This window comes from Grammomys surdaster, unplaced genomic scaffold (assembly GCF_004785775.1).
Source record: "Grammomys surdaster isolate TR1022 unplaced genomic scaffold, NIH_TR_1.0 264, whole genome shotgun sequence".
NCBI classification, from domain to species: Eukaryota; Metazoa; Chordata; class Mammalia; order Rodentia; family Muridae; genus Grammomys; species Grammomys surdaster.
The window spans coordinates 1,929,678-1,946,731 of NW_021604705.1; the positions used below are offsets into that span (position 1 = coordinate 1,929,678).

The window sequence follows — 17,054 nt, forward strand, 5'->3', positions numbered from 1 at the left end:
TTAGCACAGTTAACACATCTACTTTCCTATGTTGGAACTTTTTCAACATAATTTTCTAATTACAAAGTAATTCATAGTTGGCACAAATGGCCAGTGAGTGTTCTTGGAACCCACTGCTCCCTCCACTTCTTACTTTTATTTTATTTAAAAAATCTGTACTTGACCAAGAAAATATTTATATCAGAGAGTGCTAGTAGATACCCAGTCATCTCCTCTTAGCCAACAAGTCCTCAGGAATTAACTAAAAGAGTAACTTTGATACTCTATAAAGTGCATGCTATAGGATACACACCCAGACTCAAAAGCAGCGCTACTTTTGTGTTAAGTTCAGTTTCTAAGGAAATGTGCTTAAGAAGTTCTCAGGGATTAACTGTCATGTATCCCTTCATATTCAGTGTCTATAAAGACTGAGCACCACACAGATTGCTTTACAGATCATCTATTCTACATAGACTACCAGAAGAAACCATGCTACCTCTCAATAAACTAGTTCCCTCAAAGTGCCCAGAGTTGAGTGAATCATCTGAAAATTTTCTCCACCCTTTACACCTCAATGGAAACTTAAATTTTTTTTCTACAAAAATATTTTAGTTCCTTTTAATGTGAAGGCAGTTCCTGCCCTGCCCTGTAAAACCTCATATTTAGTTTTTCTAATCATCTACTGTCAACTGATCATACAGCATGCAGACTTGTTAAAGGTGTCAGACATCTTAAGATGCTAGAACAAGAAAATATTAGAGTTTGTGACATAAATATTAATCCTATCTATGCTATTATAAAACTCGGACAAATATTAATCATACTTAATTTTTCAACTAAGATGAAAGTTATAAAGTCTACATTGCAGAAAAAATCATAATATTAAAACATATGATTCACAAAGAAGCAATCTTTTTTTCACAGCAAGCTTAGCTTTGAAATATACAAAATTAAATACTATTCAATGCAGCACTTATATTACCAATTTATCTTAATTGCCTTTATTGAAGCATGACAGTACCCTTTTTCTTTGACTACCAAGCATGACATAAAGCTCACCATGTAAAAATATTTTTTTTCAATACTATGTTCAGTTTCTTGAGCCATGTGCAACATGACAGGAAAAACCCTGGGGTTTCTCTCTGGATTTAGAGTTGTTTTAATTTGGTTTCAATTCTGTAGCCTGGAATTTTTTTTAATAAAAACCTGGTTCTGAGCATATGGCATTTTGAAGTAGAGTAATCAAAGAACAAGGGATACTATTTAACATTCAAGAAAGAAGGAAGAAGTGATCAAACCTGCTGCAAAATAATGAAATGTTCTGACTAATGGAATAATGTGTGATGGAACAGGTGGAAATCTGAAAATGCGACAGAAAAGCAGACCTCTTCTTAGAACTAGATGCTGAGTTTGTGCTGCCTCCAGGAGGAAAGTCGCTATAAAAAGAGTCGCCATCTCCAGGCTTTTTAACATAATCTCCCTGGGGTAACTGTCTAAAGCATAATAAACATTTCAGAGTCAGAAAACAAGACACACACATGAACACAGACATATACAAATATTATTTCAAGAAAAAGGGAGGGAGGGATTAATGGTCTACATGATCAAATCTATAACACATGAGGTTATTAATAAATGCGAAAAGTTCAACTCATTCCAGCTGTGGAGGTCAGAAATGTAACCACGGAGACTTCGTAGGCTGGTGAACAAGCCTTTTTTTTCAGGAGAAATAAGGAAACGTGAGCTCATTCAATGCAACCTCATTCTCTCTGGAGATGTTAACTGTGGTAACGTCTGACTTTAAAAATGATATTGAAGATGGGTTTGCACATTCCTTGCTCAAATAAAGCAGGTTTTTTTCCAAATGTGTTGAATAAATTCTTCATCATTTGAAATACATGATGACTGTAACCTTGATTCAGTTTTAAAAGACTGAACTGCTTACTGGTATTCCATAATTAAATCCAAATCAAACCTAATTAGAATTTGGTGCTCAGTTTGCAGCTTCATTATTGAAAGGGAGTTTAAACAAATCAAATTTGAATCAAAACTGTAACTTCATACCAGACAGCAGAATGTGTGAAGAAATGTATTACAGGAAGAAAGGGTTGAAAAGTAGCTGAGCTTCTTGGAGGACTATGGAAAAGCGTCTATGACAGATGGTGGCCACAGTTGGCTATCTCCACCATAGCAGGAGGGAAAGACAGGGCCATCTGCTTAACCTGTGCTGCAGAAATTGAAGCCACTTGTCTCATCATAAATGAGTCAAGAAGTCTTACTACCTCTCCTACAGGAACTGGAAAGACACATCCTGTACCCCCAGACAGCTGCCTACAGCCGATCGAATCATTCAATGCATGGTTTCAAACAGCCAGATGCATCCAAATCTTGATCACTTTCGCTCATGCTATAGGTGGAGGTGTCAAAAGCTAGGGACAGACTAAAGATTTTCAACAGGTACACATCTGTAAGTCTGAACAAGAACATAAGTTCCTAAGTCCCTCAGTTTCTGTTCATTACCCTGTCTGCAGATACTGAGTTTTAACCCTCAAATCCCCTTTTCAGCTGTTCCCTTGATTATTTTGATTCCTATGGTGTTTAAACGTTAACATGTTTAGTTGCTTCTGACTAAACATCCTCTCCTACATCATCTGGATAACTTATACTCATATATCACAAATCTAAAAAGATTTCTCAGCTGGTACAAATAAAGCATGTATTTTAATTTCACTCTGAGTGACTTTTTTTCTAGCTCTCCATACATTAATTAAAGGAAAAAAAATTCACTAAACCAGTTTCTAAAATCAGCTCCTACCTTGACTGATAGAGGTATCATCAAAATAATGGAATCAGACTTGGAGTTAGAAAAGTCCCAGTTTAGTATAGTTCTAGGATGAGTCTTCCTTTACCATTCTGACCATACTGTAAAGGTGACTTTACCCTAAAAGTCTACAGAATGCTGACATTACTTCTTAGCAGTCCCCTTAAAATCCCACAAGGAATGGAAGGAACTTCCCTTACATGGTAAATGCCAGCAACAGAAGATCAATTTCCTTTCAGCTTTTTAAAGAGTCTTGGACATCCTTCACTGTCTAAACACTTACTCTTTCCACAGTATCCACTATATCTTAGTAGACCACTACTTCTTGCTTTAGTGAGGAGAGAGAATACCAGGTTCCTGCGACCCATAAAATAACATTTGCTATGAAAAATCACAAAAAGCCAACTACATGAGCTCCTGAAATGTTTTAATTTTACTTTTTCTAGTTGTTGACCTATTTTTATGGCTCAAATTTTTTAGTGCTTTTGTGTTTCCCAGTTTGGATCCTGAAAATAATTATTTGGACTGACGAGTGCTAAGTTTTCAAATGGGAAATTTTCTGTATATTTATTATACCATATACAAATATTTTAGATACATGCATGTTTATATAAATAATTAACAAAAAAGATGCTTTGTAACTGAATTATTTTTCCTCAAAAAAATCAACTTTTGTTACATTAATTACAGGGTGTCTTTTTTCTCTATATATATAACCTCTAGGTTGAACTGATGTGCCTTATTAAATAACATTTTTTAAACAATTTCTATTTGCTAATATAATGAAATACACCCATAACTTAACGACTTCTGGTAGGCAGACTATGCAAACTATATTACAATTTCCCTGCATCTACAACTTACAAGGCTATTGACTATTTTTATTCTACTTCAGATAACAATGTGTTCATACAATAAACCAGCTGGTATTAAACATTATAAATTTCAACATCAAAAATGATTTTCTTTGACTAACCTCAAAGCTTTTAGATAAATGGTTGGTCAAATTATGAGAGAAATTTTAATTTCTTTAAAAGTATCTATTGAGAAGTGGTATTTGTCTCATCAACCCAAATGTATACTCAAAAACTGAAATAAGTGAGAAAAGGTATGCAGGTCATAAACTGTCTGTGAGGGAGACATTTCTCCATTCCCTGGTTAGTGTCTGGGCTGTCAGAGGAATTTACTCTCTTGTTTTGAGAAATATGTAAGATATGCCAAGTCACTTTGACAGATAATATCACTGAAATAAGAAGAATGTAAAAAAAAGAAAGAAAGAAAAAGAAAGAAAGAAAGAAAGAAAGAAAGAAAGAAAGAAAGAAAGAGAGAGAGAGAGAGAGAGAGAGAGGAAGGAAGGAAGGAAGGAAGGAAGGAAGGAAGGAAGGAAGGAAGGAAGGAAGGAAGGAAGGAAGAAAGGAAGGAAGGAAGAGAAGCCAAGAAAGATTGGGGAGAGAAAAGATGGGGAGTCCACAAACAGAAAATAAAATGGATAAAGGAATGAGAGATAAAGAGGATGTTGGGGAAGAGACTTTGCTTAAAGGGATACAACAGAGCAGAGAGATGTGGTCTAATTATCATGTTCCTCATTGATCACAGTGATGTGTGACTATTGCAAACACAGAAAAAGAATTTCAACCAGATATGGATGTTTTATAAATTCAAATTCAGCAAATGTTCCTTATCCTATTTGTATTTGCAAACCTAATTGTAAACTAGAATTTACAGTGCTTGCAGTAAACCATACAGCTGTCATGCTCTATGTAACTTTTCATCAAGAAACAATACGACTGACTCAGGAGAAAAGGTAGACTTCTTGCCTGGAGGTTTTAAAGAATAAGGTAAGAAGCCATCTTTCCAATGACTCAACATCTAGGGCATCACTATGGCCCTATGATTCCATGATTCTGAACCTTCCCAATATGCCACAGGACTATTTTATATATACATGTGTTTATGTATATTATTATATGTGTGTGGGGGTATACTTCCATTAAGTCCAAGAATGGAGCTGCTATTGTTTTTATTCAGCAGGAAGTTTGTTATCTGATTCATTTATAGAATTGTATATAAATTGATATAAATTGTATATAAATTGATTCATTTATAGAATTAAGCTTGTCTTCTTCAAACGTTTGAACATTATACCCAATTTGGCATTTCTGAGCCATTCTATGTTAATAGTCATCTGGAAAATGGTCATATATTTAATATAGCTTGAAGCATAAATGTCAAAGCAAAATTTCATGTTTTATCAGCCAAAAGGAGTATATGGACCCCAACCTGGCTGATGACTACAGCTGTCCTCTTGCTTGATCACAATGCTTTACGGGTTACCTTACGGTTGAGAGAAGTCAGCGATTTTCCTACATCACACAAGAATAGACTAATGACTAATTTCTTGCCAGAAGAGCTTCCCACCACAGAACCACAGAGGCGATCCCAATTTAAAGGTAAAAATAACATCCAAACTCTCGTCTTTAGTTCCTGGCATCTTTGGAACTGGATTGGTCTTTATTTGAAGTCTGTGGATAATTTTAGGAGTCTGAAAATGTACTGACCCTATGCTATGTCTTCTGGCTCAACCATTTCCCCTCTAAACATTAATGCATAGTGCCCAAGAGAAGAACCATAAAGATACATCAATGCATAACTTCTTGATTTAACACCCACCCTTTGTTGATGTCTACGTTGAGAACAATTACACTGAACATCATTGTGTTTCGTCAACCCTGGAGAGAGTCTGAACAGGTCTCACTGTATTTATCATTATCTATTCCTAAACTGCCAGTGGCACTCACTGGGGCAGAGGAAAACTTAGGCAGGAATCTGTGCAAACACTCTGAACCCAGAGCTAAATACTATGTGATGTATAATACCTGGTGTGGGTTTGCGTATCACTTTCCAAGATAACAGTTTAAGTTTTGGTACCAACAGCAAGTAGAATTAATGATTTTAGAAATGTGAGAAGTGAAATGTCTATCACAATACTTTGTCAATGTAGAAAAACCAGCAATTGTTATAAAACTCATGGATGCTGTCTCTTTTTGTACTGTTTGCTTAATGAAGACAATAAGGCTCTACTAAATAAGTGTTTGACTTTCTATGGATTGTACTTATTAATACCACAGGAGGCATAAAAGCTCAGAGAATCTAACTATGCATATTCCACCTTTAGCTACTTTTATGATTCTCAAATCACACAAAAATACTTTCTTACATAAAGAGATCTGGCTCACAAGTGCAAAACATCTGTTTGATAGTGACAAGTGATAAACCTTGTAAAGTTATGAAAATTATTACTACAACAACAGTAACAAAAATAAATTCTCTCAGACAGTATTAGATAATTAGGTACTATAAACATGAAGGAAAACCACTAGACCAATGTAAACAAACATGACAACTTAACATAAAGAAAGTTTGTTTCTGATGGAAAAATCTATTTCTATAGATACATTGCTATTAAACATAATGATGTTAATTATTATTTCAAAATCATAAAGAGTCAAGGATCATTATTACATAAAACACAAAAACCCACTTGAGACTGTATGTATGAATTCCAACAGTGACACAAAGGGTTAAAGCTTTCAGTCATTAACTCAAAGCACTGTCATCACATACCTCTGTTCTCGGTAGTTTCTGTTCATAGACAAAAGAAAAGAAAAAAAAAGCATTAGTTTCCTACAGAAGCACATGAGCAGGGCATTAGATACAAAACCCCCAGCATTCACTGAATTATCCTCACCAAGAATTTCCTGAACCATCTTCCCTAGAGGAATTTGAACCATAAGATTAAAATGAGGAACATACACAGAATTTCACTTTATCTCAAGGAGAGATGACACCAAAGTGACAATATTGTCAGAGAGTCACCCATTTTAATTTATTGTGTATTGATCATAAAGATTTACTTGCTTTTATTTTATGTATATTTGTGCTTTGCCTGTATGTATGCATCTATACTATGTGTATGCCTAGTGCTCTTGAAGGCCATTAGGTAATCCTCCAGAACTGGAGGTACAGATGGTTATGTATCTGCTTGGAACTAAACCTGGATCTTTTGCAAGAGCAGCAAGCACTCTACCACTGAGCCATGTCTCCAGCCCAATTCCCCCCTTTTAAAAGCACAAGTTAGGTTGAAATAATTAAAGAGTAACTGTTTTCTCAATATCTGTTTCATTGTACCAAATACTTAATAATGATCTAGAGCCAATCTTACTGTTTTAAAATTTTTATTTACCTATTTTTACTTTATAAGTATGGGTGTTTTGCCTGCATGTATGACTGTGAATTATGTATAAGCAGTGCTCATGGAAGCCAGGAGAGAACATCTGAACCCCATAACTGACACTGAAAATGGGCCCTCTGGAAGATGAGCTAATAGTCTTAGCCACTAAGCCAGCTCTCCATCCTTGCCAATTCTGTTTTAAATATAGGCTTTAAATGTGATATATTTCTACATCTATATCTGAATATAATATAGATTATATAGATAGATGTTAGATTGACAGATATAGATGAATGAATGCTAATTTAAATAACAAAAACAATCCAATTATTTACACAAATTACATTTTATAGAAACAAGTCCTACCTTTCTCCTATTGAAATATAAACATCCAACTATAGCAACTGTAGTTCACTCTAAGCAGCTCAAGTAGGAGAACATATAAGCACTGAAGAGCGCTATATTCATCATGTATGGTCAATAAAAATGCATTGAAATAAAGGTGGTCCTAGGTTGGTATTAATAATGTCTTTCTCAAGCTTCATACTAGATGTATTTGCTCACTGTTCAATTTAAAGTTTTGATTTGACCATGACTTTCACAATAAACTAACCTTAAACAAAAATTCGTTCAGAAGCATGTAATAATGTACTAGCTGTAATTTTTTTCAAAAGTCAGTGGCTTTCTATTTTGATGTAATTGAATGTTAATATTTTGAAGGCATATTAGAAAGTCAAGTGACTGAGTCATTTGGTGTTCCACCCATGACAATCAAGCATAACACAGCACCTTCACCTGCCAGTCCACTCTGTTATGTAAGGCTAACAAGAAGCATAAAAGATAAGAGTGACAATTTGATCTTTTTTCCAGTCTACTAGCTATCAGGCATGAGACACATCAGCCTGGCATCTTTCTATGAAGTGTGTTTTACTTTTTAATCTCATTCAGGGACCCCAGTCACACAGCTCTGAGTACCCTTTGCTTCCTGTCCCGACTCTAAGGCTTAGAGAAAAGGTAGGATGTTTTATTGAAGGAATCAACATGAAAATGGCTTTGTCAGACCACAGTTTTTTAACTTCAAACAGAATTTTAAAACTTATTTTCATAGTTTAATTCCTTCACTAAAATGTCTACATTCTCACTGTGTTTGCAAGCATACTCTGAGCTAGGTATAGTAGTGCACGGCTTTATCCCAATGTGTGGGAGGCAAAAGCAGGTGGGTCTCTGAGTTCGGCGTCAGTCTGGCCTATAAAGTGAGTTCGAAGCTAGTCAGGACTACAAAGTAAGACTCTGAAAACAAAACAAACAAAAACCCAAATAAACATGTTCTGAATAATTTTTAAAAACTCTAAAACTTTTATTTTAGGTTAAATTATTTCGAATATTTTATAAATAGTTATTAGGGATACTAATATATAGGAATACTAATAAAAATGTAGGAATACTACAATATGAACAAGATCTTTTTTCTTAATTTTAAAAATTAAGAAATTTAAAAATAAACTTCTTAATAAATTTTATAATAAAATTTATAAAAATAAATGTATAAATTTAAAAATGCTAAAAAGAAAAAAATATCACTTCCCTGAAGAAAATAGGTAATTTCTATAGACAAAGATAATTTCATTGGCAATAGGCATATTTTGGTTTCAAGTTTTCTGAACAATACTATTTTCCAGGATTACATAAATGAAATATCCATATATATCAGTAAGTGGTAGAAACTCACACACTCTAGAACAATTTTTATGTAACCAAGTAAAATTATTGAGCCATAATACAATGTTAGTGCTTGTGAAAGGCATTAGCATGTGTGTCCCACGTCAGAGAAGCTGAAAAAGAATATCTCAAGACAAAGCTCATTCGCTTGTGGTGTGAAGAAAGGCTTTCCTTTCCGACATCCAAGTTTATAGGTGCCTAAATCACACTTCACAGATGGAAGTGTACAAGATGCTCAAATGCATTCGGAATCTCTTACAACCAGTCAAGGGCTAGGTACCAGTGTAATCAGAGCAGAGCCTAGTCTGACGTGGTGAGCTCCTTCGCCAGGCTAGCTCATGGACAAGAACCGTGCTACTTCATCATGCCGTTTGGTTTTGTTAATATAGCCATCCATAAACAGCTTCCTACATTTAAATGATGGCCACATACAAGCCATAAAATAATTGCTCTCCCTTTCAGCAAAATCCTTGCAGGGTTTTAATTTTATAATCGGTACATAAACATTTACAGGTGTCTCCCGGTTTCAGACCACAGTAGATGACAGTCACACTGCTTCCTGTGAGGTAGTTCACTACTGAGAATGTTTGACAAATAAAGACCCAAAGAACAAGAATGATTTTATTAAAAAAAAATACAGAGTAAATGCTAAGTTTAAAATGAATATGTGTGTGTGTGTGTGTGTGTGTGTGTGTGTGTGTGTGTGTGTATGCACATGCACGCGCATATATGCATGGGAGGGCGGGAACCTTCAAAGGCTAGAAGACATTGTCAAATCCCCTAAAGTTGGAGATACAAGTGGTTTTGAGTCACCTGATGTAGATACTGGGAACTGAACTCTGTAAGCACAGTATGTATTTTTAACTGCTGAGCCATCTCTATGGCCCCAAATCTAAGCTGTTTTAATCCCCAATTTAGTGATCTGAATTTGATCCAGGAGGGACGATGCTTTCAATGAGGTTAACCTTTAGATGCTGGGTCTTCCATGTGGAAGACCCCAGGGCTAGGGCACTGACTGGGACATTACTAGAGACAGCAAAATAAAATTTTAAGTTGGAATGTTGAAGAGAACCATTATAGCTTGGATCTGAATATCCACAAAAGCTTGTGTGTTAAATGCATGGTCCTCCTGCAGCATTCCTTAAAATCAGGGTAGTTAGAAGCTAATCAGATTATGGAAGTTGTGACATCATCAATGGATTGATCCACTTCTGGATTCTTAGCTCAGTTTTGTGGACAAAGGGATTACACAGTGGTGAGCTCTTTCTTTGGTAGGCAGCTTTCCTTCACTACATGTTCTCTACCATGGTCTTCCAACTTGGCTCAAAGCAATGTGGTCACATGACTGTGTAGGAGCCTCTCAAACCAACCACAGTGAACTTCTACTTTCTTAAGCTATTTCTTCAGGTATTTCCCCAGTAATGGAAACCTAAGTCAAGAATTAAATGTTTTACACTACATTTAAACCATAACATTAAATAGTTACTAGAATACTAAGAAAAATTTACACGTTAAGTCTTCAAAAGGGAAATTTTAAATAGTGAATATAGAAATGTTTGAGAACATTTACTTAGCAAATGTCTAAGGCTACTAAATATTCAAATGTAGTATGACTCTCAACTTTTAAAAATTGAACTTGTCAAGTTAAAATTACTTTTGTCTCTTCTACAGTATTTAATGTAAGTTGCATTGATTGTACACTTTCTAATTGTGTTTGTATTTTGAAATCTGGCATGTCAGTTATGAGGTCTACCAACCAGCTTTTGTTTTAGTGCCTGGAGTAAAATTAAAAGAAAAAATTTTATGCTGAGGTTTGACGCTTAAGAAGGAAACTGAATTTTAAAAGCGAATCTCACAAGAGTGTGTTCTTCACAGGAAGAAACTCGTCTATACTAATGGCTATTAATGACACAAGGTCTTTGTCATTGATGTGATGTACGGATACAGTAAGCATTCACTCACAAGTGTCACTGCAAGGATCTCAAACAGCAGTCAGTACTTTCAGAATAGAAAAAGAGGTGTGCGAAATCTAAAACGTGATAATGTATTGTGTTACTTCTAACCACACCAAGGATGGGTAATCACTGACTCTTGGACCAGCCTGATTTTCAGTGCAAATACAAAGGTAATGATATACAACCTTCCAGCTAACATTTACTCAAAATATTTTATAATTACAGTTTAAACACTTCTAAATCTCTATCTTCCTTTCTTTTCTTCCTTTCTCTCTCTGTCTACCTCTCTGTCTCTCTCTGTCTCTCTCTGTCTCTCTCTCTCTCTCTCTCTCTCTCTCTCTCTCTCTCTCTCTCTCTCCCTGTATGTGTCTGTGTGTGCACATTTGAGTACAGATACATAAGAAGTCTAGCAATAGTGTCAGATCTCCTGGAAGTGGAGGTATATGTGTTTATGAGCCATCATACACTGGCACTATGAACTAAAACTGAGCCCTCTCCAAGAGCACTAAGCACTTTTACATGCTGAGCTGCTTCTCCAGCTCTTAATAAAAAATTTAAGGTACATTTTGATAGTAATAATACTGAAATATTTGACTTACTTATAACCCCAGGCAGTTATTCCTAATATGAGGGCCAGCACTAAAATGGTGCCAGCAATTATTCCTATTATGATATTAGTGCCAGCAACACCTAGAAGGGAAGACAAGAAGGAAAATCAGTGATATGATATTCTTGCAGTAATTTTTTTCTCTAGGTCTGTAATCATCATGGTGACAATATTATCTGTTTTGTACAAAAGGCTTTGGCTTTTTTACACTAAGATTTAGCATGTCTGTCTACCCTTCCTGTTCTTGGATTTAGACAAGGATCAATAAATTTGAATGACTATTTCTAAATAATGTCTTTTGAAAAGCTACAGAGGCCTGCTCTACTAGAAGCACCCCCAACCTGTAATACACTGTCCACCTCCCACTAACACGCCTTAGAGCCCACCCAACTGTCCCCAACAGCACCCCACACCTTTGGCTCCATATACCCGGACACAACTCTGGCAGAAGACTCCAGCTCTACTGGAGCCCATGCCAGCACCTGGAACCTCAGAGTCCATGCTCATTCCCGGAACCCCAGAATCCCAGAAGCAACACCAGCACTCAAAACCTCAGAAGTCATGAAAGCTGCCAAAATCCTGTGGAGACAGCCTACTGCACATGAGAACTTGCTGCTAAGCAGATCCACAGGTCACTCAGGCCAGAAGACCAGAGAAGAAACAGAAACCAAGGGGGAAAATATCCAACAAAGATAAACTCAGAAATCAGAATGCCAAACTATAATTATCCCAAAACCCAGATGCGTAGAGGCCAGTGTAAGAACATAATTAATAATAACTTTCCTTTAAGAACTTCAAGAAAGTTCACCTAACTGGGCTGCCTTGTCTATTCTCTGTGAGATACAAGGCTTGATGTGTCAGAATGGGGGGACACTCAAGAGGGGCCTCCACTCTCAGAGAAGAAGGGGGTATGGGAGGAGGGACTAGTGAGAGGGTACTTGGATGGGGGATAGGCAGCGATCAGGATGTAAAGTGAATAAAATAAATTTTTTAAAAAGTCCAGCAAGACACAAACTATAAGAGGAAATGAATCCTTAAAAGAAAGCCAAGAAAAAGCAATCAGGTGAAGCAAATGAATAAAACTGTTTAGGGTCAGAATATGGAAATAGAAACAATAAAGAAAACACAAACTGAGGGAATCCTGGAGATGGAAAACAGGAACTACCGACACAAGCATCACCAACAGAATAAAAGAGATTGAAGAGAGAATCTGAGGTGTAGAAGATACAATGGAAGAAATCAATATATCAGTCAAAAAATATTAAATCTAAAAAGTTCCTGAAACAAAATATCCAGGAAATCTGGAACACTATTAAAAGAGCAAAACCTAAGAAAAATAGGAATATAAGAATGCCATCTCAAAAATCAGAAAATATTTTTAACAAAATCATATAAGGAAATTGTCATAACCCTAAGAAGCACATGCCTATAATGGTATAAGAACCTTACAGAACACCAAATAATTTAGACCAGAAAAGAAAATGCTCCACTTCCACATAATAATCAAAACACTAAACATACAGAACAAAGAAACATGTTAAAAGCTGCAATGGGGAAAAGCCAAGTAACATATAAAGACAGATCTATTAGAATTACACCAGACTTCTTGATGGAGATTCTAAAAGCCAGAAGGTCCTAAAAGATGTCTTGCAGACTCTAAGAGATCATGGATGACAGTCCAGACTTCTATACCTAGGAAAATTTTCAACCACCATAGATGGAGAAAACAAGATAGCTCACGACAAAGACAAATTTAAACACTATCTACCCACAAATCTAGCTCTACAGAAAGCATTTAAAAATATCAACACAAGGAGATAAACTATACCCATGAAAACACAGTCAATAAATAATCTCATTCTAGCAAAATCTGAAGAAGGGAAACACACACACACACACATATGCACACACACACACTACTACCACCACCAAAACAGTAGAAATGTACAATCATTTGTCATTAATGTCTCTCAATGTCAATGAACTGAATTCCCCAATAAAAAGACACAGGCTAACAAAATGAATGTGAAAGCAGGCTCCATCGTTGCACTGCACACAAGAAACACCTCCACCAGCTACTGTCTACAAAAACCACTGAGGAGTCTTTAGGACAAAGCAGGGAAATAATCCAGCACAAACATTTCTTCCAAGGACAATTTCACAAAGAGAACTACCACACAACCAATCCTGTCAGCCTGAGGCATGGCCAGCAGAGCTCTACCCATGTTCCTGCATAGTCCTGCTGGCATCAGTATCAACCAGTCAACACTAGGGCAATACGGCATAGCCAGAGCCCAGGTAACTTACTACAACAAGCCCTGGATATCCCATCACAGCCGAAGTGTAAGAAAAGAGTTTTAGTCCATTATTATAGAGATAATAGAAGCCTTTAAAGAGGAAATTAACAAATCCCTTAAAGAAACACACACACACACACACACACACTACTGCCAATATCAAATGCAAATAGATCCATACTTATCACCCTGCACAAAACTCTAGTCCAAGTGGATCAAGGACCTCAACATAAAACTGGATAAACTGGAACTGACAGAAGAGAGAGTGGGGAATAACCTTGAATGCCTTCACACAGGAGACAGCTTCCTGAACAGAATGCCAATAGGGCAGGCACTAAAATTGACAATTAATAAAAGGGACCTGGCAAAACTAAAAAACATCTGTAAGACAAAGTACACTGTCAATAGGACAAAAGAACAGCCTACTAAATGGGCAAATATTTTTACCAACTCTACATCTGACAAACCACTAATTTCCAAAATACTCAAGAAACTAGACAAACCAAATAAGTAAATTAAAGAATGGTTTACTGATCTAAACAGAGAATTCTTTACAGAGGAATCTCAAATGGCTGAGAAGCACCTAAAAATGTTCAACACCTTAGCCATTGGGAAATACAAATCAAAATTATTTTGAAACTTTATCTTACATCTGACAGGAAGGCTAAGATCAATAATACAATTGACAGCTCATGCTGGCAAGAATGTGGAGCAAGGGGAACACTCCTTCATTGCTGGTAGGAGTGCGAACTTGCACAACCACATGAGAAATCAATATGGCAGTTTCTTAGAAAACTGAGAATCAATCTACTTCAAGACATCATTCCTGGGCATATACCCAAAGGATGCTACATCCTTACAAGGACACTAGTTCAACTATGTTCATATTAGCTTAGTTCACAATAGCCAGAAACTGGAATCCACCTAGATGTCCCTCAACCAAAGTATGGATAAAGAAAATCTGGTACTGTTACACAGTAGAATATTACTCAGCAGTTTAAAAAAAAATCATGAAAATTTCAGGCAAATGGGTGGAACTAGAAAAGATCACTGTGAGCGAGGTAGCCCAGATCCAGAAAGACAAATACAATATGTACTCACTTATAACTGGATATGAGCTATAAAGGAAAGGATAACCATACTACAATCCATAGATTCAGAGAGACTAAGTAAGAAAGAAGGCTCAAGGGGGGAGGGCTGAATGACCCTGGGAAGGAGAAATAGAGTAGGTATAGGAGATGTAATGGGGACAGGTGGGAACTAGAACAGGATGGATCAGGTTAGGGGAAGATGGAGGGACAGAGTTCTGCGAGAGACAACTAGAGCTGCAGGGAACTTTGAGGGTCAGGTAAAAACCTAGAGCAATATAAACTTCCAGGAATCTATGAGGGTGACCCTAACTAAGATACCTAGTAATGGGGGATAACAGAGCCAACTGGCCATCTCCTGTAGCCAGGAAAGGCTCCCAGTGGAGATACTAAGACACCAACCCAGCCACAAAACCTTCAACTTAAAGAGGCTCAGAAATTACGGGAATGGCCAACCATTGACTGGTCCAGCTTGAGATTCATGCTACAAGAGGAACCCCACTCCGGACACTGTCTAGAGAGTCGGAACCTAGAGGATGAATAGCCCAGAAACCTAGGATAGAATCAAACATGACTGGCAAAAAAGTCAGTGAAATGGTGCCTAATAATATGCTACTATATCCATAGATGGGGGCCTAGTCCAATTATCATCAGACAGGCTTCACCCAGGAACTGATAGACACAGTCATGAAATAATATATGAGGGAATAAAATAATTCTTTAAAAAAGAAGAAAAGTCACTGTGCTCTAGGTACTATAAACACTTGCATTCATGTTGACTTTGGGAGCAACTGGCACATGACCATTTACCACTGCAGTCTGAGGACATCAAGAATGAGATGATGTAGTTGTTTCAGGAAAGCTTCTCAAAGTTTACATTAGAGAAATGAGACTCTATAATGAATATTTTTTTAAAAAAAATTTTTAAATCAAATTTTTAAAAAACTTATTCAGGTTAAAAATATATAATTATCCGTTTAAATTGAATATTTTATGTGCACGAGTGTGAGTGTTTTGCCTGGTGTTAGATAAGGTGAGAAGAGAGAGTCAGATCTCCTGAAAGCAAGAGTTAATGGATAGTCATAATCTATCATGTGGGTCCTGGGAAGTGAACCTGGGTCCTTGGCAAGAGCAACAGGTGTTCTTAACCTCTGAGACACCATGTTATTCTCTTATATTTATAAGAAATGTTAGAAGATAAAACCACAAGGGAAAAAGGCATGGAAGAGGATGTGCTGGGAACAAGGGGTTGCTGGCAGTGAAAGTAGGGTAAGAAAGGGCAGGAAGGACAATCATGACCAGAATATATTGTTTACATGTGTGAAACTGTCAAAAGAGTAAATTTAAAATGCTAGGGTCTGTTCATAGCCTTAGGTAATTATAATGCTTGACATTTTTTGAAGGAAGACAGAATAAGACAAAGTCATTAATCTAAATCATACTCAGTATGACAAACCTTTAAAATGTAATCAATATGATTGGTTTCACGAGGTAGACCACTCTCATTATGTAGATACCATTCATTATTGAGTGATGATAATAAAAAAATCTCAAATACAAGTGTCCATTGAGAAAGTCGCTCTTCTATTGTATATAAATATGAGACAGTACAGTTGATACATACCATTGCCAGACAGGGTGATGCCAGTCTTAGCATCATCATTGTGAGGAAAGTGGGTGCTGCAGTCAGCACCTGTCCAGTGCCTGTTGCACACACACTTGAGTTCATTGCTGCAAACCTGAAATCCAAAGGAGAAGAGCAGAAATGTCAGTGAAAGTTTCTTCCATGCCTTTTTTCCTTGAGGATTTATCTTGTAACATTTCTTTTAAATGTAAGAGAACAGCATGGTGTCTCAGAGATAAAGAACACCTGTGGCTCTTGCGAGACCCAGGTTCAGTTCAGACTACGGATAAGCACATATATGCTGACTCCTAACTAGTAGCATAGGACTTGAAACTGAGACAGGATTTGTGCTTCAAATTCCAAACCAACATCTTCTGCCTTAATTGGATAATACAACCAGTTCATTCAAAGATTCTGTAATACAGGCAAAAACGACATCATAGAACATGCTAACAGAAAAGAAATCAAAACAACCACTGGGAAGGAATGAGAAAGCTGGATATATTCTCAGAGGGTTCACTCATGGAGGGCAAGTGTTTGACCCATAACTTAAATAAGGCCTGTGCTACCCAATACACAATTCTGAGAGAACAGAATTAAAATGTCTAAAATCTGCTTTCTGATCATCCATGAACAGCACTTCCCCTGATGATGTCGTTGTTTCTGGGATTTAAACTCAGCTGTCATCTCTGGTATGGCTACCACAAGTATTTACGGTCAGTACTGATCCATC

At 36.6% G+C, this 17,054-nt stretch overlaps 1 protein-coding gene across 9 annotated transcripts in view; it reads right to left on the minus strand.

Moving 5' to 3' along the window:
* Adam22 (ADAM metallopeptidase domain 22) overlaps positions 1 to 17,054 on the minus strand; it is a 237,439-nt gene that overhangs the window by 20,200 nt on the left and 200,185 nt on the right. For 3 of the 9 annotated variants that reach the window (XM_028776036.1, XM_028776037.1, XM_028776034.1), the window contains exons 24-27: positions 16,322 to 16,436; positions 11,305 to 11,395; positions 6,425 to 6,442; positions 1,278 to 1,472 (exon numbers count right to left, since the gene is read on the minus strand). In XM_028776036.1, the coding sequence (XP_028631869.1) occupies positions 1,278 to 1,472; positions 6,425 to 6,442; positions 11,305 to 11,395; positions 16,322 to 16,436 (419 nt within the window). The remainder of the gene's footprint in view (positions 1 to 1,277; positions 1,473 to 6,424; positions 6,443 to 11,304; positions 11,396 to 16,321; positions 16,437 to 17,054) is intronic. The other 6 variants (XM_028776041.1, XM_028776040.1, XM_028776042.1 and 3 more) reach the window with 3 other exon arrangements.